This window comes from Cetorhinus maximus, chromosome 2, assembly GCF_964194155.1.
Source record: "Cetorhinus maximus chromosome 2, sCetMax3.hap1.1, whole genome shotgun sequence".
Classification (NCBI taxonomy): Eukaryota; Metazoa; Chordata; class Chondrichthyes; order Lamniformes; family Cetorhinidae; genus Cetorhinus; species Cetorhinus maximus.
The window spans coordinates 183,242,694-183,264,718 of record NC_135880.1 but is presented as its reverse complement, the minus strand read 5'-3'; the positions used below and the strand labels follow the sequence as shown (position 1 = coordinate 183,264,718).

The 22,025-nt window shown below is 40.2% G+C and overlaps 1 protein-coding gene across 1 annotated transcript in view; it reads right to left on the bottom strand.

Annotated features, from left to right (window-relative positions):
• The window catches only part of cntln (centlein, centrosomal protein), a 395,750-nt gene that overhangs the window by 296,082 nt on the left and 77,643 nt on the right, over nt 1-22,025 (bottom strand). Inside the window, exons 5-7 of the mRNA XM_078530355.1 lie at nt 16,585-16,719; nt 15,587-15,757; nt 7,661-7,798 (exon numbers count right to left, since the gene is read on the bottom strand). Of these exons, the coding sequence (XP_078386481.1) occupies nt 7,661-7,798; nt 15,587-15,757; nt 16,585-16,719 (444 nt within the window). The remainder of the gene's footprint in view (nt 1-7,660; nt 7,799-15,586; nt 15,758-16,584; nt 16,720-22,025) is intronic.

Sequence of the window (22,025 nt, the reverse complement as noted above, 5' to 3'; positions counted from 1 at the left end):
CAAGGTATCACAATTACATGGGACAGACTGGATGGACCAGAGGGTCTTTACCTATTCATCATTTTTCATACATTTTACAAATAACACTATAGTTGTAGAAAAAATAATTCTCTGACTCTCAGCAATGTTGTGGAAGATGTTTTTGGATTTAAGAAATATATTTGTGAAGTCATGGATCTTTCATTAACTTGTGCAATAAATTTGTCACATGAATCCTATTGCTCTGGTGAATTTGATATATTGCAGCAATGGGTAAACCATTCTTGCCTCTAGACTACAAAAGCACTCCAGTAACCATCAGAAGTAACACTGGCCCAAACTAAGAAAAATGTCACAGGAGAAACAATCATAGCTTTAAAAATACAAATTTCTCAATTTTTATTTTCTTTGATTCTAATCATGTGCTTAAAAGACAGGGATATTCCAAACAATGAATAAACGTTTTAATGGAATAAAAGGATTACAGTCAAGACTGTTTATTTGATAAAAAATGGGGAGGCGGTGGCATCGTGATATTATCACTGGGGTAGTAATCCAGACACCCAGGGTAATGCTCTGGAATAAAAAAATCTGAAATTAAAAGTCTGACCACAAAACCATTGCCGATTGTCGTAAAAACCCATCGGATTCACTAATATCGTTTAGGGAAGGAAATCTGCTGTCCTTACTTGGTCTGGCCTACGTGTGACTCCAGACCCACAGCAATGTGGTTGCCTCTTAAATGTCCTCTGAGCAAGGGAAATTAGGGATGTGCAATAAATGCTGGTTTAACCAGCAACGCCCACATCCCATGAATGAATAAATTTTAAAAATATATTATTACTTGTGTAGTGCAACGCATCACAAAGTCAATAACGATTTTGTGCATGGCAGGCTTTTAACTGAAAACACAGTTTTCATCTCCTCCAATACAAATACACAATACAGCAAGGTCAATTAAACAAACATTCTAAGTGTTTGCATTTAAACGTCAGCATCCTTGCTCTACATGAAGGGAAGAGGTGCCCCAAAATGATTTTATATTTGACTATCAAAAGACCACCAATTATTTTGTTGCTTTTGTAAATACTATATTGTTGAAAAATTACTGCTGACTAAAATTCTTACTGAAATAATGACCAAATAAAGTAGGAACACAAAATACTAGCTTTTTCAAACAAAGCCCAATTAAAAATAATTGCCTCATCATTTGCAGCATTTCACACCCTGTATTATATCCTGCATAGTGCATGACCCATGTAAAATTCTACCACTTACAGGTGACTAAATGTACATCATTCATAAGCTTGGATATTACAGTGTATCGTTTCTGTAGATGGCAGCATAATTAAAGTTTTACATTCTGTTACAGCCATATGCATCTTTTTCACATTTCACATTCATACCTGCAGTGATCTTTATATTTTTATACACATGCGTGCATATTTTCTCAAATATTCCTCAGCGAGTATATGTTGTAAATAAAAGTATCAGAAAATCATCCTTTATTCAGTCTGCTAAGCCTTTACTAAATCATCATCATCTTTCAAAGAAAGCAAGAACATGAATTTATATAGTTCCTTTCACAACCTCAGGGAATTCAAAAATGTTTAACAGCCAATGAAGTGCTTTTTGAAGTGTAGTCACTGCTGCAATGTAGGAAACATGGCAGCCAATTTGTGCACAGGAAGCTCCCAGAAACAGCATGTTTTCGCAATTTTGGTTCAGGCAGAAAAATTGGCTTGGACACTGGGATACAAGCTCTGTGTAAAGCAAATCATCCCTCATTTTCTTAGAATTGATAGTAGACGATGTGGTTAGTGAAGATGTGGTTAATAAGGACATTTCTTTCTGGGGGCAAATGTATCAATTAAATCCCTGTATATTAATTTTGTTTATATGGAGCAATTTGATAAATGAGACAACTGTGCTTCAACTAGACCATCAAAATTAACAGTCTTCAACTATGACACAGTTTTTACTTGAAGGAAACATGCTTCCAGAATTCTTATCCCACTTACACAGGATTCCCTGGATCAGGTCCAGTAAAACATTGTCATGATCAAGTGAAAACAGATGTTGAATAGGTAAACTGCCAACTAGCTGGATGACTATCTTTTTACAAAGAACCTATTATTTGTGTGTTTAGAGTGTTGTAAAAACTCATGGCATAACAACACCAAATTTCTTATCGAGCAATACATACTGTAAATTATTTGTGAAGTCTAATTTTAATATTAAAAATAATTTGGAAATGCAACACATTCCTGGAACAGGAAAACTCTGATTTGGTCCAATTTACTCCATCTGCTTCAAGCACATTATGATACAGAAACATACAGACAATATTGAAACAGGCTGAAATTTCTCATCACTATGGAGCTGATTTCCAGCACAATTGCTCTACTTAAATTCAGTACAGTTATGCAAAAAAATGAGCAGCCAGTATATTTCTCCCATGACTAGAATAAATCTGTTTCAGCATTTTTGCTTGTCCCATGTAGATACTAGCTACATGACTTTAAAAAAAAGCTGTAGTCTTATTTCCCATTGCCTAATTCACAGCTTCCACTGTATTAAAAGACAGCTTTGATCCTTCTGACTTGCAAGGAGTGATTCAACGCAAAAAGCTTGTTTGTTAGCATGAACTGATTTAATATGCCTTTTAAGGCAGAAGTTCAGTAGCAGAGAGGTAAAGACATCATCCTATAGTATGATAATAAGTTTGAAATCTGTCAGAACCCAATTTCAACATGCAGTTAGAAATATGATGAACGTTGAAACATAAGAACATAAGAAATAGGAGCAGGAGTCAATCACATATCCCATCAAGCCTGCTCCGCCATTTAAGATAAATTAAGGCTAATGTTCGGCTCAAACTCCATTTTCTCGCCAGCTCCCCATATCCCTTGATTCCTTGAGAGGCCAAATTCCGTCTATCTCAGCCTTAAGCACATTCAATGATGGAGCATCCACAACCCTCTGAGGTAGAGAATCCCAGGGATTCAGAACCCTCTAGGTGATGTAATTTCTCCTCATCTCAATCTTAAATCTTCGACACCTTATCTTGACACTGTGCCACTGTGTTCTAGACTGGATGTGAAATATTGGATGAGATAAACATAGGGAGGGAGGAAATATTAAAAGAGATTAGCATCCTTGAAAGTAGATAAATCGCCTGGGCCGGATGAAATATACCCCAGGCTGTTAATAGAAGCGAGGGAGGAAATAGCGGACGCTCTGACCCATCATTTTCCAATCCTCACTGGATGCAGGTGAGGTGCCAGAGGATTGGGGAACTGCTAATGTTGTGCCTTTGTTTAAAAATGGCATGAGGGAAAGACGGAATCATTCGAGGCCAGTCAGTGTGACCTCAGTGGTGGGCCAATTATTGGAATCAATTCTGAGGGACAAGGTAAACTGTCACTTAGAAAGGCATGGAGTAATCAAGGACAGTCAGCATGGATTTGTTAAGAGAAGATCATGGGGAGGATTTTTCCCTCGTCGGGTGGTCAGGAAGCCGTCCGTCACCCTCGATCGGGGCCGGACCATGATTGCACGTTGGTGAGCCAATTGAGGCCCGCCTAGCGCGAAATGTGAGCGGCAGCGCTCGGCACTGCCTGTGTGCCTGTGGGGGGGGGGGGGGGGGGGGGGGGAGGAGAGGAGAGTGGGTGTGAGCGGGCACATGAGCTCCCTGAGGCAGATGAACATTTTTCAAAATAAAAAATAAAGATTTATAAAACATGTCACATGAGCAGGGACATGTTATTAATTAAATTTTAAAATTTTGATTTTATTTGCTGTTGGAAACCTCATCCCGCCCGTGGATGAGGTATCCTAAAAGATGCAAAGGCCATTTGGCCTTTTCACCTGCCCGCCGACCGTAAGGTTGGACAGGCAGCGAAAAATTTCTCTCAATTAACATTATAATGGGCTTAATAGGCCTTTTAATCATCAGCGAGCGCACTGCTGACCGGAATATTGCACAAGTGTACAATGACGTCGGGACACTTGCCCGACGTAATCAAGCGTCATTTTACACTTGGTCTGGTCGGGTGCGCGCCCACCCACCTACCCAGCTAAAAATTCTCCCCCATGTCTGACTATCTTGGCTGCTTTTTTGAGCAGGTAACAAGATGGATTGATGAGGGTACTGCAGTTGATGTGGATTTTTGCAAGGCTTTTAACAAGGTCCCACACGGCAAACTGGCTAAAAAAAATTTTAAAACATGGGATCCAGGGGAATGTGACAAGCTGGATACAAAATTGGCTCAGTGGCCAGAAAGAAAGGGTAATGGTTGACAGGCGTTTTTACGACTGGAAGGTTGTTTCCAGTGGGGTTCTGTTGTAGGGGAAGTGAGGGACTTTGGTGTGCATGTCCACAGATCCCTGAAGGTAGCAGGTCAGGTCAATAAAATAGTTAAGAATACATGTGGAATCCTTTCCTTTATTAGCCGAGACAGAATATAAGAGCAGGGAGGTTATGCTGGAACTACATAAAACACCAGTGAGGCCACAACTCAAGTACTATGTACAGTTCTAGGCACCTCATTATAGAAAGGATGTAGTTGCATTAGAGAGGGTACAGAAGAGACTTATGAGGATGCTGTCAAGACTGGAAAATTGCAGCTCCGAGGAAAGGTTGGATAGGCTGCGGTTGTTTTCCTTAGAACAGAGGGGGTTCAGGAGAGATTTAATTGAGGTGTTCAAAATTGTGAAGGGCCTGGAGAGAGTGGATGGGAAGGATCTATTTCCCTTAGGAGAGAGGTCAGTGACTACGAGGCATAAATTTAAAGTGACTGGTAGAAGGGTTAGAGGATAAATGAGGAAAAATGTTTTCGTCCACAGGGCAGTAGGGGACTGGAACTCACTGCCTGAAAGGTTGTAGGGGCAGAGACCCTCGATTCATTTAAAGGGTGTCTGGTTATGCACCCAAAGTCCCGTAACCTCCAGGGCTACAGACCGTGCCGAAAATTGGGATTAGGCTAGGGGACTCGTTTTTCGTCTGGCGCAGACACGATGGGCAGAGTGGCCTCCTTCTGTGCAGTACATTTTTCTACATATTCTAAATACCTGAAAAGGAGCAATATGCAGGGATGTGGGGAGAGGATGGGGGAGGGGCAGTGCGTCAATTGCTCCTCAGGAGAGCCAGTATGATGGGCCAAATGGCCTTCTTCTGTGTTCTAACGATTCTATGAGTCCCCAGCCAGGGATAACAATCTTTGTGTCTACCCTGTCGAGACCCTTGACAGTCTTGTATGTTTCAACTGTTTATATCTTCACACACACTTTTTCCCCTTTGAGGAAGAGCGGGATCATGTTGGAAGGATTTTTAGGCTGATTATCAACTATTGAACATCATAAACAGTCCTTCCATGGTCTTGGACCCCAAGCTTCCGGTTCAGAGGCAGGGCACTAGTTAATGAGCCACAAGACCTCCATATGTTTCAATCAGATCACTTCTCATTCTTCTAAACTCCAGAAAGTATAAACACAATTTATTCAGCCTCTTGTCACAGGACATCCCCCTCATCCCAGAACCAACCTAGTGAATCTTCACTGTATGTCTCTAATGGAAGTATATCCTTCCTTAGATATGGAGACCAAAACTGCGTACAGTATTCCAGATGTGGTCTCACCAAAGCCCTGCACAATTGTAGCAAGCATTTCTTATTCTTGTACTTCAATCCCTTTCAATAGAGACCAACATGCCATTTCTTGTCTTCCTAATTTCTTGCTGTACCTGAATGCTAACTTCCTGTCTTCCTTGTGGGAGTACACCCAAGTCTGTCTGGAAATCAACATTTACAAGTTTCCCGCCTTTTAAAAAATGTTCTGCTTTTCTATCTTACTACAAAGGTGAATAAATCTCTCACTTCCCCACTTTATATTCCATCTGCCAGCTTGCTGCCCTCTCACTTAACCTGCCTATATTTCTTTGCAGGCTCTGTGCTCCTCACAGCTTACATTCCCACCTAATTTTGTACTGTCAGCAAACTTAGATACATTACTCTTGGTCTTTTAGTCTAAATCATTTACATAGATTGTAAATAGCTGAGGCCCCAGCCCTGATCCATGTGGCACTCCACTAGTCAGAGCCTGCCAACTTGAAAATGCCCCGCTTACCCCTACTCTCTGCTCCCTGCCCATTAACCAATCCTTTATCCATACTAATAAGTTACCCCTGACTCCATGAACCCTTATCTTGTGTATTAACATTTTGTGTGGCACCTTATTGAATGCCTTTGGAAATCCAAATATACATCTTCTGGTTCCTCTTTATCAACCCGACTACTTACATCCTCAAAAAACTCTAATAAATTTGTCAAATCCAATTTCCCTTTCGTAAAACCATGTTGACTTTAAAGGTTTGTACTCAATGCTTAATTGAAAGTACCACTAAAACTAAACTATTAACTCAATGACTCAGCACAGATCACTCCAGCAAGTTGTGAGCACACTCACTTACCAAAGTGAGCAATACTGGTAATTTTGCTGAAGTGAGGTGTTGGGAAGAGAGCTTTAAATGCTTACAATATCAACCAGTGAGTTTCATGTGCATTTCAATGCCTGGAATGGCTCCACCATTAAAAGGATGGCAACAGTAATTTCCATATCAAGCTTTAATGAGTGGAGTGATGCTCTGCACCATTTCTAAGGAGAATTATAATTGTCCATATGTTTCAGCTACAAATGGAAACATGTTCTCATTTGTCCCTACATCATTCTAGTTGCATCCTTTAATATTCAGTCATTACCTTCTTAAAGAAAAATATGTAATAAAAATATGTTTTGGTTGTCAGATATTTGCAGGATAAAATGTCTGCATAAAAGTCTATAGATAAATTTGATCAAAGATAGTCTCATCGCATCTGACTGCAGGTTTAACACATTTACATAATGCTACTTCTCAGGAAGTGCTAGCTTCTTTTTCATACAAATTAATGCCCTCGATCTGACCATACTGTAATGAATGAAACAGGCAAGTTATTACAGCTTTCTCTTTTGGACTTTTCCATTTCTCAGCAGCTTTTCAAATATGCAGCACTAATCCTATGGCTTTAATGCAGGGAAGATTTACATGCTGTCACATAAAGCTCAAGTCTGAACATGTTGAACCTTTAGCCTAGGTCATTGTGTGTTCCCATTGCTCTGTAAAACTCAACAGTAATTAAAATGTTAAATCAATCTGAAAATTTTGTAGGTCCTGGACATTCGGCAACTGAAATTTCTGAGCAGTTACCAATGCCTTCTATTGTCAAAGCGCATGCACTCATAATCTACTATGAAAATACACCCTTCTAACATCGTATGGCTTCTTACTAACGTGAAGAGAAGGTAAACCCGGCATTAAGCTATCTGGATAGGCTAAAATTCCAACAGACATGCAAAAGGTATCTTGCAGTTACCAAGTCAACACTGAACGAAAACAAAAAATGCTGAAGTACTTAGCAGGTCAGGTAGCATCTGTGGAGAGAAGAACAGTTAACATTTCAGATTGCTCTCTTTCATCAGAACTGTTCATCGATCAAAAACGTTAACTCTGTTTCTCTCTCCGCAGATGCTACCAGGACGGCTGTGTATTTCCAGCATTTTCTGCTTCTATTTCAGATTTCCAGCATCCGCAGTATTCTGCTTTTCAACAATGAACAAATTTGATTCAGGTTTCTGTATAAGCTACTTGCCTGAATTCAGTCACTTCAACATCCTTTCGTGTCAGTTCTGACTGCTGATGCACAAGGTGGGATGATAATTCATTACATTTGTTGTGCATGTTTTCCACTTGATTCCTGGTTTCTTTCAGCTCATCCTCCAACATCTGTTATTACCATAACCGGAACAAAAACAGAATCGATAGACACAAGTATTTACAATAAAGAAGATATCACTTATGGCAGAACACAGAATTGCAGTCTTCTCATTAGGGAAGTACAACTTAAATATTAAAAAAAAGTTAAGCAGAGGTTAATGTGCAGCTCATTAGCAAAATGTCTTTCCACAAATAGGAGGCCAACTAGCTTTGAATGTAAGGCATGCTGTTCCACACGTGTGGATGGAGCAGCAACAGTTTATTTGGCTGGATTATTTCTGAAAGTGACATTTGTTTTGGCTTTGGATACGACACAATGTATGTGATGAGCGCAATAAATGCAACCTTATAAACAAGCTCCTTTATTCAACATTATGTACCAGTTACATTTAATCAGATGTGTTGTAACATATTGCAGCCTCAACCTGCAACACTGCCACAGTGTGAAACATGGGTTCAATCTTCCAGGTGCCCTTGTGAGAAGGTGTTGAGCAGAGAGTAGACAGTACACAGAGGAGGGGTGTGAAAAAAAAAAATCAGTCATCCACACATTACTCACACACCTCAAAGCTATCACTGTGTGCTCTTTCATAAATGCAACCAAAGACAGATAATACTGAAAACAACCTATTTTTTTTAATTACATCATGATTTTTCATGCTATGGACTATTATTTTGCTATCTTGTTGGCTTCAGGTACAACATAAAAATTAATTGCCTATTCAATATCAGTAAAACAATTCCTGCTTACATGCAAGTATTGTTACATGCAGGGTTTTCTCTGTCCCAATTTTCTGATGATTAAATAATTCTGCTGTATTTTAATCAAGGGTCACTTTCAACAGATCCGAGCGATCATTTGTAATATAAATATTCTGCTCAAATTTAACTGGATGTCCCAAAACTGATGCCTTGCAAAAGGCTTTTGACAAAACTCCACAAAAAAGGCTATTAGTTAAATTCAAAACTGTGAGAATTTAGAATAAAATCTAAGAATGGATAAGATACCAGTTGAATGACAAGAAACAGCATGTGCTCATAACAGAAGCTGTGTCAGAGTAAGTTGGGATGCCTCTGGGCTTGGCATTTGGATCACTATAGTTTCTAGCAAAAATGAACGACCACTGTACAAAAACTCAATACAAGGTAGTCAAAATTGCAGATGGTACCAGACTAGCAGGGAAGGCGGAATTGGAGGAGGCAGCTCAGAAATTACAAAATGAGTTGGTTAGATTGTAAGTAAACAGACAATGCGAGATGAAATTTAATGCAGACAAGTGTAAAATGCTACTCATAATCATAGTGACATGTACACTGAATGAAATAGCTGAGGATAAAGTATAAAAAAGCCTGAGTAGACTCAACTATCAACATGTCTAACCAATGCAGAGTGTGATTAAGGTAAACAATATTTATTAGGAGTCACAGAATTTTCCTGGCACAGACAACTTGGAACAGCATCCAGATTCACAAGCTGATCAACACCATTGCAGTTCGATATTGGTTATTATGTACCAGATGAGTGCAAAGCCCAAAACAGTGGATCTCCATCGAGGAAAGCAAAACAAATATTAAATGCTTTCCTAAACAGGGAATTATTAACTTTTTTTAAAATGCACCTTGCTTAGATAGGGAAGCACTTTATCTGAAAGTATTCCCTTCCTGTGCTTTCACCATTAATCATTTCAACACAAACTGTAGTTGTGGAAGCATCCACAAAGAAATTAAGTTCCAACCGCTATGAAAATGTTTCTGAAAGTTGTTCTTCATTTATTATTTGATTTTTAATTTTCTCCCATTATCACCATGGAAACTATTAGCCATTACACTGTTTGTTAGCTGAAAGAGCAGAACTGATTGAACTGTAGGGTAATGCACAACTTGCTGCTTGATTCTCATTCCAATCTGTTTTAAATTTTCTTCCCAGTTATGTCTTGCAAAGTTTGCACATCCGCCAATAGCACACCACAAGGTTTTGTAGAAATGTGTACCAAGGGACCCACCTTCTGACAAAGCAGACTCCGACACATCAGGTTAACATGAAGGCAGCTTTCAAAGCTCCAGCTGATAAGGAAGTCCTTGTGATTCAAGATTCAAAATGATGTTCATAAAATCTGGGAATAACAGCATCTATATATCCTACGGTTTCCTTTTCCAAGTTTAACGGCAACATATGCTGTGGGTTAAGTGGCTCGAAGTCCATATACCTGGTTGAAAAACTTGGTTGAGTTTAAAAAAAACCTTCATTTGATTTGAAATTTATTAGTTCAGTCTGCTGTAAGTTTGCTCCGACTGGGGCAATTTTGAAAACAGCAGCTATATTTATCACTACAATCCAAAACAAACTGCCTTACTTCTTGATAGCAAGGCACTGTGTGTCTCTGCAAGTTCACTGCTTCCTCCGCAAAAGGTAGGGCTGGGCGGTCAGAGACCTTAAGGCTGTGGCGAAGTGGCATTGTCAATAGGACTAGTAATCCAGAGACCCAGGGTAACGCTCTGGATTTAAATCTTAATTCAATAAAAATCTGGAATTAAGTGTCTAATGATCACCATGAAACCATTGTCGATTGTTGTAAAAGCCCATTTGGTTCACTAATGTCCTTTAGGGAAGGAAATCTGCCGTCCTTACCTGGTCTGTGACTCCAAACCCACAGCAATATGGTTGACTCTTAAATGCCCTCTGAACATGGGCAATTAGGGATGGGCAATAAAAGCTGGCCTAGCCAGCATCGCCCACATCCCATGAATGAGTAAACAAAAACTAATGCCTGTCCACACCCAGCTGACAATTTTCCACCAGATCATCTTCTCCAGTGGTGTGCAATAACATTTTTTTTTCTACGAGTTCCTACCCTTTGCTACAAAAAGAAGCTATTGTATTAACTTTCAGGGATTCATCCTCTTTGAAACGTGTGTCTTTTACTAGTGCTTTCAAAGAGCAAAGCACATTCTTCAGTAGCAGAGACACTCTTCCAGATGGTTCTTAATCATTAACCAATTCTCACCAAATCCTTATTTGTGGATACAGGCTTTCCCAGGAGCTGAAAATGGTGACGTAAATGATGGCATTACTGGCATCAGAACTGCATTGGTTATCAAAAGTTTGTATTGAATGCAACAATCACACATTGGGATTGAATGATCCCCTATGCACCACAAGAAATCCCAGTTGCAAGTTCATGTTATGGCTGAAGTCCATAGAGTGGTTGAGGTGATTATCATTCTTTCACCATCTAAAGAGACTACAACTGATATACTTCATTCATCCTTGCTCACCATATTAAGATGCCATTGCATCTTGCTGATCCAGCTGCCTGCAAGTTCATGAAGTGTAAGATTTCAAAGAAGGCGTCCTTTAACTTTTTGCCCAAGGCTTTGATAAGCCTGGAAAACCCAAGGGAATGTGTGCAGCATCTTCCTACACTGATGAAGTCTTCTGTGACCAATGGACACAGAACTGTATATCACCCATTATGATTAACTTTTCCACACTAGGTTTCTCCTACATCCCTTTTAACTCTTGTGGCATTTCTCCTTGCAGGGGATATCTGATTGGGAGATGGACAGAATTGGACCTTCTAAACATTAACAATTATATGAAACAAAATCACAGAAATAAGAAGCACTTCAGGCAGATAAGAAAAGATGATACACAAAGATGGGAACTGATATTCCCTTACAAAGGCTAATCTCCATTGAGCTGTATTGGAACAAAGGGAATAGAGTGAGTATGTGTGTCATATCCTTCACCAATAGTGCTCTGAGAAAAATGCAAAGCATTTTACATTAATTTGGTCTGTTCGCAGTTTTATTTTTTAATCATATTCCATTTTGTAATTTTAAAAAGTAATCAGCTTAATGAAATTTATAAATCCTAAACCAGCATATAATTTTCAATTTCCTGTTGTCCATAAAGCTACTGTTGCAGGTCAACCACCTGTTCTGGAAACTGCCCAATGTTCACACATAGCGGGCAGCACCTAAAGCGGGAGGCAACACAAGCCAGCTTTTTTTTTATTTATTCATTCACGGGATGTTGCCGGCTAGGCTGACATTTATTAGCCATCCCTAATTGCCCTGGAGAAGGTGGTGGTGAGCTGCCTTCTTGAACCACTGCAGTCCATGTGGTGTAGGTGCACCCACAGTGCTGGTAGGAAGGGATTTTGGGATCCTTGATTTTGACCCAGCGACAGTGAAGGAACAGCAATATTAGTTCCAAGTCAGGTTGGTGAGTGGCTTGGAGGGGAACTTGCAGGCTGTGGTGTTCTCATGCATCTGCTACCCTTGTCCTTCTAGGTGGCAGGTTTGAAAGGTGTTGTCAAAGGAGCCTTGGTGAGTTGCTGCAATGCATCTTGTAGATAGTACACACAGCTGCCACTGTGCATCAATGGTGGAGGTGGAATGAAGGAATGAATGTTTAAGATGGTGAATGGGGTGCCAATCAAGCAGGCTGCTTTGCCCTGGATGGTGTTGATAGAAGGATGTTTTAGTGACTGGAAGCCAGTGTCCAGTGGCATACCACAGGGATCTGTGCTCGGTCCCCTATTATTTGTCATTTATATAAACGACATAGATGACTATGCGGGGGGGGTAGGGTTAGTAAGTTTGCGGATGACACAAAGATTGGCTGGGTGGTTAACAGTGAGCTTGAGTGTCTTGGGCTACAGGAAGATATAGACAGGATGGTCAAATGAGCAGATAAGTGGCAGATGGAATTTAACCCTGAAAAGTGTGAGGTGATACACTTTGGAAGGAGTAATTTGACAAGGAAGTATTCAATGAACAGCAAGACACTAGGAAATTCTGAGGAACAAAGGGACCTTGGCGTGTGTGTCCATAGATCTCTGAAGGCAGAGGGGCATGTTAGTGGGGTGGTGAAAAAGGCATATGGGACACTTGCCTTTATCAATCGAGGCATAGATTACAAAAGTAGGGAGGTCATGTTGGAGTTATATAGAACCTTGGTGAGGCCACAGCTGGGGTACAGGTCACCACATTATAGAAAGGATGTGATTGCACTGGAGGGGGTGCAGAGGAGATTCACCAGGATGTTGCCTGGGATGAAACATTTAAGTTATGAAGAGAGGTTGGGTAGACTTGGGTTGTTTTCGTTGGAGCAGAGAAGACTGAGGGGCGACCTGATTGAGGTGTACAAGATTATGAGGCGCATAGACAGGGTGTATAGGGAGCAGCTGTTCCCCTTAGTTGAAGGGTCAGTCACGAGGGGACATAAGTTCAAGGTGAGTGGCAGGAGGTTTAGGGGGGATGTGAGGAAAAACTTTTTTACCCAGAGGGTGGTGACGGTCTGGAATGCACTGCCTGGGAGGGTGGTGGAGGCAGGTTGCCTCACATCCTTGAAAAAGTGCCTGGATGAGCATTTGGCACGTCATAACATTCAAGGCTATGGGCCAAGTGCTGGTAAATGGGATTAGGTAGGTAGGTCAGGTGTTTCTCACGTATCGGTGCAGACTCAATGGGCCGAAGGGCCTCTTCTGCACTGTGATTCTGTGATTCTCGAGTGTTGTTGGGGCAGCACTCATCTAGGAAAGTGGAGAGCATTCCACCACGCTCCTCTCCACTTCACACATAGGCAGTAATTTGAAAATCTACTCCATAATCCCTAAGTTAAAAAATGAACAGCAACAAAAACACTGGGAAAAGACAGCAGACCACATGAAGTCCAGGGGAAAATCAAGATTAAGCAAGAATAAAGAATTATTGGCAAAAATATCTATGAAATTGTATTTCTCAATTTTTGGCAAAATAGTGATACAAGTGTAATTCTTAGAAAATAATTAGTTCTTTCCTAAGACCAAATTTAAACAATGACTGTCTTGTTACTCCAACAGGATAAGAAAAAGAATAGATTCAGGGAAATAATAAAGGAAAGGAGGCAAAAGGAAAAAAACAAATAAAACCAGAGCAATATACATGAGAAACTGAGATATAAGCCCGCATTATTTCTAACAGCAGACTTAGCATTTGCTCCTAAACTGATGCCAAGTAGAAAACTTGGGCTGTTATCATTGAAAAACGTAGCTAAATTCAATATGCAGCTGCAAAGAGACGGTGTGGGCCATAAAAACACAAATGTACTCCACAGAATCAGAGATTGTGACAGCACAGAAGGCCGTACAGCCCATCATGTTTGCACTGGCTCTCTGCATGAGCAATTCCCATAGTGCCAATCTCTCGCCTTCTCCAAGTAACCCTGCACATTCTTCCTTCTTAGATAACAGTCTAATTCCCTTTTGAATGCTTCGATTGAACCTGCCTTCACCACACTCTCAGGTAGTGCATTTCAAACCTTAACCACTCGCTATGTGGAAATGTTTTTTCTCATATCACTTTTGCTTCTTTTGCCAATTACTTTAAATCTGTGCCCTCTTGTTCTCGACAGTTCCTCCTTATCTACTTTGTCCAGGCCCCTCATGATTTTTAATATCTCTATCAAATCTCCTTTCAGCCTTCATTTCTCCAAGGGGAACAGTCTCAACTTCTCCAATCTATTTTCATAACTGAAGTTCCTCATCCTTGGAACTATTCTCTCCAATGCCTTCACATTTTTCCTAAAGTGCGGCAAAAGGAAGCAAGTATATCACAAGCAATTGTTTACACTATACAACTGGCCATCAATTTTAATATCTTAAATTATAATTTCCTTCTTCCTTTGCCTTTCTCCCAAGAACATGCAGACTTCTAGGCAAACAAGCAACAGCCTCCTCCAACATTATAGTACAAGTGTCAGTTTGGCTAACACTGACTTTCCTGCTCTGTTGCTAGGCCAACAACCCAGCAAAGATTGGCAAATTGCTCTGGTAGACTATGCACTGTGTTCCAAGTGTAAAATACATTAAAATTTTTACATTCTTCCCCCAAAACCATTTCAAACGTGCATTAGCCATGGAAATAAACTACTGCACAAAAGTTTGACAGAAGAAAACAGAGAGGATAGAGCACGAAAAAGTATCAAAAATACAGGGGTACAAATTAAGAAAATGCAAGATTTTAGATATTTGAAAACTTCAAATTTTTTTGCATTCTCTAAAATACGAATGTGCAATCCACTGTGAGGTAAAGGAACACAGGAACAGCAGTAGATCTTTCAGCCCCCTCAATCCTCTTTCACTATTCCACTAGATCGTGGCTGATGTGCATCTTATCTTCGCTTACCTGCCTTGATTCCTTATCTATATAACTTCCAACAATTGCAGCATGATTTCCACCCCTTCATATTCTAGATCCCTTGGTCATCCCGCCCAGAAAGCATTTCAGGATGAGGAAACAATGTACACCAGTCTTTGCTTCCTCACAACATTGCAGTATACGTATTATTTATTGCGTTTTACAAAGGATTGAGCCTAAGAGTAAACTACAGACAGTTCCATCTTTTAAACATTAGATCTCGTACTTTAAGGTTACATTTTGTGCATGGGAATTTTGGAATTCAATCATATGGTAAGTCAAGAGGAAAAGTTACTGTGATATACTTTTCAGTAGCTAGGAAAGGTCTCCATTGCCTTAAAAGTAATAATATTGTGCAAAGATGAAACGATAATGGGATCATGTTATATTAACAATGAGACATATGTGATTTCTAATATAATATTTTCAGTTGGTTTTCCACTTTGCAGTATTAATTTTTTAAAAGCTATGGGTTTTAAGTGAATGAATTTAAATGAACACGAGGCCCATGGGGTACATTCCACTATGCGACTTGTTATTAAAGAAAATTCCATGAAGTCAATACAGATGAAAGCATCTTGTGAAATCTTACCCAAGAGTCCCTTCTCATACCTTTACTTTGGAGTCAATGTCAGACTTCTCTTCCTTCCACTGGGCTGCTTGTTTCTCCAGGTCATTTAGCAGGTCAGAGCAGCGTGTGCTTAATCCCTGCTTTTCTTCCTCCAGATTTTTCAGAAGCAAGCCGGTTTTCTCCTCGACCTTCAGAGCACGTTCCTTAGCGTCCTGCGCAAGTGCACCAAACAGGTCAAAAAACAAACGCAAGAATTAACAAGTAAACATTTTTTTCTAGCTTTGTACACACAGCAGCCCTAGGTAGTTGACATGTGAAGTCACCTGTTGGTTTTTTTGGTCTCCTTTCATGCAGGTAGAAGGGTCATATCTTACTTCAATGACAGCTTTGATTAGAGTACGTTTACAGAAGCCCATTAATTGATCGAACTGCCTTTGATGCTGTCCCCAGCTATTCTTGAGACCCACAAAAACACAATCTTTCAGGCACTGTCCTTATCAATTAATAATGTGAGTCCCATCAGAATCTAATTAGGAGAAGTCACATCTTCACGCTCCCTACTTCTTTGCTCCACATTCATCATTAACTATTTATCTAGAAAGTTATAAAGCTAAGATTCTTAGCTTTTGAGATGCTTTCTCTGAGTTTTGCACACAGCATAAAACCGCAAGGCTTTAAAGTGCCTCAAGGCCTAAGGCACTTATCCAAATGACATGCTTACAGGGAATGTCACAAAGCAGCTACAGCTTCAGTGACAGGGACACAGGTCTAATAACATGCGCCCAAAAAAAACAAAGATTTTACCAAATCTACAACAGGAGTTGTCCTCAAACATTTTTGAATACAAATTAAACAAAAATAAGTTCCACTGAAAATTCTTGAACAATGAGCAAAATCATTATACTGTGATGTGGACAACAATTGTTAATTCAGACAGCAAACTGAGACTGGAAACATGGTTTTACAATGTTAATTGTGAGAGCTAAAAAATTCCCAAAACTTGAAGCTAGTGGGCATTTTGATGCTCGAGCCAATATACCTTATAATCTTGGTTTTTATTCTTGAGTTTTTCCTTCAAATCAGTTACTTCCTTCTGCACTGATATAATGTTGTCATTGACAGCAATTTTCCGCTGAATTAAGTTGTTTATTTCCTTCTGTTGGCATCTAACCTGCTGTTGAGGACATTAAAAAGAACATAGGAGCATTTTAAAATGAGATCAGACTTCGCTAATGACAGTCATAATATTACTCAAAAATTAATAATTAAAGAACAAGCTTTTTCAAATCAGATTTGCCCTTGGTAATAGTTAGTGGGTCTGTGGCACTGTATGCTGCTGCTGACACCTTCAAATGTAAATTGATGCAACAGAGAACTGAAGTTTGTGCGGCCTGCATGGAAAAAAATGTTCATAAGTGAAACTCTCATGTACAAGATAAGGGAATTGTCCTGCTATTGAAAAGCCATACGTGACTGTTTTGATGAATTCTGCACACTGGAGGAAGTAAATGGCATATAAAATGTTTTATCATAAGTAGACACGTTCAAATAGAAGTGCACCTAAGACATACAAATACTAATTAAATGTCACCATGTTTTACTAATGATCAGTTAATTGCATGTGTCTGATCCGCATGCATCAATATGTTCCTCTTACAGTCTATAAAAAGATATTTTAGGAACATAAGAAATAAGAGGAGTAGGCCATTCAGTCCCTCGAGCCTGCGCCACCATTCAACTAGGCTGATCTTCTACCTCAACCCCATTTTCCCTCACTACCCCCATATCCCTTGATGGTTTTACAATTGAGAAATCTATCACTCTTTGTCTTGAACATGCTCAATGACCAAGCCTCCATAGCCCTCTGGGGTAGAGGATTCCAAAAATTCACCACCCTCTGAGTGAAGAAATTCCTCCCTATCTCAGTTCTAAATGGCCTACCCCTTATTCTGAAACAGTGTCCGTTCCCCCCCCCCCACCCCCCCCCACCCACCCTCCACCCTCCACCACCCTCCACACACACACACCCCGCCCCCCACCCCACCGGTTCTAGATTCCCCCAGCCAGGGGAAACATCATTCCTGCATCTACCCTGTCGAGCCCTGTAATGATTTTTTATGTTTCAATGAGATCACCTCTCATCCTTCTGAACTCTAGAGAATACAGGCCCAGTCTCCTCAATCTCTGCTCATTGGACAATCCCACCTCCCAGGAATCAGCCTGGTGAACCTTCATTGCTCTATGGCAAGTATATCCTTCCTTAGGTAAGGAGACCAAAACTGCACACAATACTCCAGGTGCAATCTCACCAAGGCGCTATGCAATAGCACTAAGGCATCTTTACTTGTGTACCCAATTCCTATTTCAATAAAGGTCAACATACCATTTGCCTTCCTAATTGCTAGTTGCAGCTGCATGTTAGCTTCCAGTGACTCAAAAGCACCTAGGTCCCTTTGGACATCAACATTTGCCAATCTCTCACTGTTTAAGAAATACTCTGCATTTTTGTTTTTCCTGGCAGAGTGAACAACTTCACATTTTTCCCACATTATAATCCATCTGCCATGTTCTTGCCCACTCACTTAGCCTGTCCAAATCCCCTTGAAGCCTCTGCATCCTCCTCACAACTCACATTCCCACCTAGTTTTGTGTCATCAGCAAACTTGGAAACATTACATTTGGTCCCCAAATCCAAATAATTGATATGGTTATGGCTAGCTGAGGCACTAATGTTTGCAGCACCCCACTAGTCACAGCCTGCCATCCTAAGAATAACCTGCTTATTCCTACTCTGTTTTCTGTCTGTTAACCATTTTCAATCCATGCCATTATATTACCCTCAATTTTTTTTGCTAACCTCCTGTGTGAAACCTTATCGAAAGCTTTCTGAAAATCCAAAGACAGCACATCCACTGGTTCCCCCTTATCAATTCTGCTAGTAACATTCCCCCAAAAACTCCAACAGGTTTGTCAAAACGATTTCGTTTTCATAAATCGATGTTGTCTCTGTCCAATCTCATCATTATTTTCCAAGTGTCCAGTTATCACATCCTTCATAATATATTTCCCTACTACTGACGTCAGGCTAACAGGTCTGTAGCTCCCCATTTTCTCTATCCTTCCTTTCACAAATAGTGGGGTGACATTTGCCAGCTTTCAATCTGCAGAAACCATTCCAGAATCTATAGAATTTTGAAATATGACCACCAATGCATGCACTATCTCAACAGCCACCTCTTTCAACACTCTGGAATGTAGATCATCAGGTCCAGGGGGATTTACCAACTTTCAGTCCCATTAATTTCTCCAGAACTACTTTTCCACTATTACTAATTTCTTTCAATTTCTCATTTTCATTACTCTCTTGATTCTCTAGTATTCCTGGGAGGTTTTTGTATCTTCCTCCGTGAAGGCAGACACAAAGTATTTTTTTTTAGTTCCTCTGCTATTTCCTTTTTCCCCATTATAAATTCTCAATTATCTGTCTGTGGAGGGCCCATATTTGTCTTTGCTAATCTTTTCTTTTTCACATACCTATAGAAGCTTTTACAGTCTGTTTTGTGTTTCTGGCTAGTTTATTTTAATATTCTGCTTTCCTTTTCTTTATCAGTTTCTTGGTCCTCCTTTGTGGATATCTTAAATGCTCCCAATCTTCAGTACTTTTTTTGGAACTTCACATGCCTCTTCTTTTGATCTAATACAATCTGTAACTTCTAATTAGCCATGTTTGGATCACTTTCCCTGCCTTTTTTGTGCCTCCAGGGAATGTATATTTGTTTTAAACCATGTATTAATTCTTTAAATGCTAACCATTGCCTGTCTATCGTCATATCTTTTAATGCAATTTCCCAATCTACCTCAGCCAATTTGTCCCTCATGCCTTCATAGTTTCCTTTGTTTAGACTTAAGACTGTAGTTTTGAATTAAACTACATAGAATTTTCCATTAAGTTTGAAAACTATATTATGGTCACTCTTCCCTAAAGGCTCCTTTACAACAAGATTATTACCATTTCTTGTTGTACAATACCAGATCAAAACTAGCCCATTCTCTAGTAGGTTCCTCAACATACTGTTTTAAGAAAACCAACTCATATACATTCCAGGAATTTATCCTCTACAGGATTAATACTAATTAGGTTTGCCCAGTATATATGTAGACTGAAGTCCCCCATGATTACTGTATTACCACTGTTACATACACCTCTAATTTCCTGATTTATACTGTGCCCTACATTATCACTACTGTTTGGTGGCCTATAAACAATTGCCACCAATGTTTGCAGTTTCTTAGCTCAACCCAAACTGATTCTATATCTTGATCTTCTGATCTAGGATCCACTCTCACTAATGTACTGAACTCATCCTTTGTTAACAAAGTAACCCCACATCCTTTTCCTTTTTGCCTATCCTTCCTAAGTGTTGAATACCCTTGGATATTCAGTTTCCATCTTTGGTCACCCTGCAGGCATGTCTCTGTAATGGCAATTAGACCATATCCATTTAATTCCATTTGTGTCATCAATCCATCTTCTTGTTGTGTATGCTGTGTGCATTCAGATAGTGCCTTTAATTTTTAATTTTTCCATATTTGGAACCTATTTGATGCTGGCCTTTGTTTCCACTGCCTTCCAACTTCACTTACTACTTTTCTTACTATTTTTCGTCTTACCATTACCAGCTTTGTTTCTCTCCTATCTGAATTCCCTCTCAGGTTCCCATTCCGCTGCCAATCTAGTTTAAATCCTCGCCAACAACACTAGCAAATTTCCCTATGATTTCATGCTTGGTCCCGGTCGTGATAAGGTTTAACCTGCCCTCCTTGTACAGGTCCCAACTGCCCCAGAACCGGTCCGCAATGCCTCAAAAATGTAAAGCCCTCCCTCCTGCATCATCTCTTCAGCCACGTGTTCATTTTCTCTATCTTCCTATTTCTGTATTCGCTAGCATGTAGCACCAGGAGTAATCCTAAGGTTATGTCTTTTAAGTCCTGCTTTTTAATCTTTTTCCTACCTTTCTAAAATCTACTTTTAGAACTTCATCCCTCTTTCTACCTACATCGTTGGTACCGATGTGGACCACAACCTCCAGCTGTTCACCCTCCTCCATAAGAATGTCCTGCAGCTGCTCAGTGATATCCTCGACCCTGGCATCAGGGAAGCAACATACCATCCTGGAGTCATGTCTACAGTCACAGAAAAGCCTGTCTATTTCCCTAACCATTGAATCCCCAACCACTATTGCTTTGCCACTCTTCCTCCTCCCCTCCCATGCAACTGAGTCACCCAAGGTGTCACGGGCTTGGCTCTGACTGCACTCCCTTGAGGAACCATTGCCCTCACCAGTATCCCAAAGGGAAAACCGGTTAGTGAGCGAGATGGACTCAGGGGACTCCTGCACCACCTGCCTGGTCCTGCTAGACTGTCTGACGGTCACCCATTCCATCTCTGCCTGCGCTCTCTTAAGCTGTGGTTGTGACCACATGCCCTAAACGTGTTATCCACATAAACAAAAACAAAAATACCTGGAAAAACTCAGCAGGTCTGGCAGCATCTATGGAAGGGAGCACAGTTAACATTTCGAGTCCGCATGACTCTTCAACAGAACGAAGGAAAAACTGATTGCGGACTCGAAACGTTAACTGTGCTCCCTTCCACAGATGCTGCCAGACCTGCTGGGTTTTTCCAGGTATTTTTGTTTTTGTTTTCAATTACCAGCATCCAGAGTTTTTTGCTTTTATCTTAGTGTTATCCACGTAGTTCTCAGCCTCGCGGCTATGCCTCAGTGACTCCAACCATCACTCGAGTTTCGAAAACTGGAGCTCAAGTTTCTGCAGCTGGTGACACTTGCTGCATATGTGATCACCGAGGCTACGGAAAGGATCCACAACTTCCCACATGTCACAAAATGTGCATTCCACATGGCCAAGCAGCTTTGCCATACCTTAACTTTTCTTGACTTTACAGATTACTTATTATAAATGGATACTAGAAAATAGAATGTAAAATGACTCACCAGCTACTCACCAATCAGCTCCTTCCCCTGTGCCGAAGTCACTTTTTATTCCTGATGTCACGTTTCGAACTCTGCCTGTGCTCCACTCCCGCCAGCCATTTCTAATGCCCCTCAGTTCTCACTCCTTCCTGCCATTCTCCGATTAGCTAATTACTGATTTTTTTGAACGATTTTTCATTAAAGCATCTCCTCACCACCACTTAATGTATTACTTTAAACCTTAGTTAAACAATAAACCTTAACACTTAAAAATAAAACAGTAGACTCACCAGCATCTTACTTCCCTTCTGCTTACATCTAATAAAGTTTTACCAATAAGAATAAACCTTACTAATACTGATAAACCCGACTAATACTTAATACACCTTACTAGTGGTAACAAGCCTTACTTAAAAATAGAAGATAAGACTTACCAACTACTCACTTGTTAGTTGTTATGAATAGTTAATATTTTAAATTTTTGTTA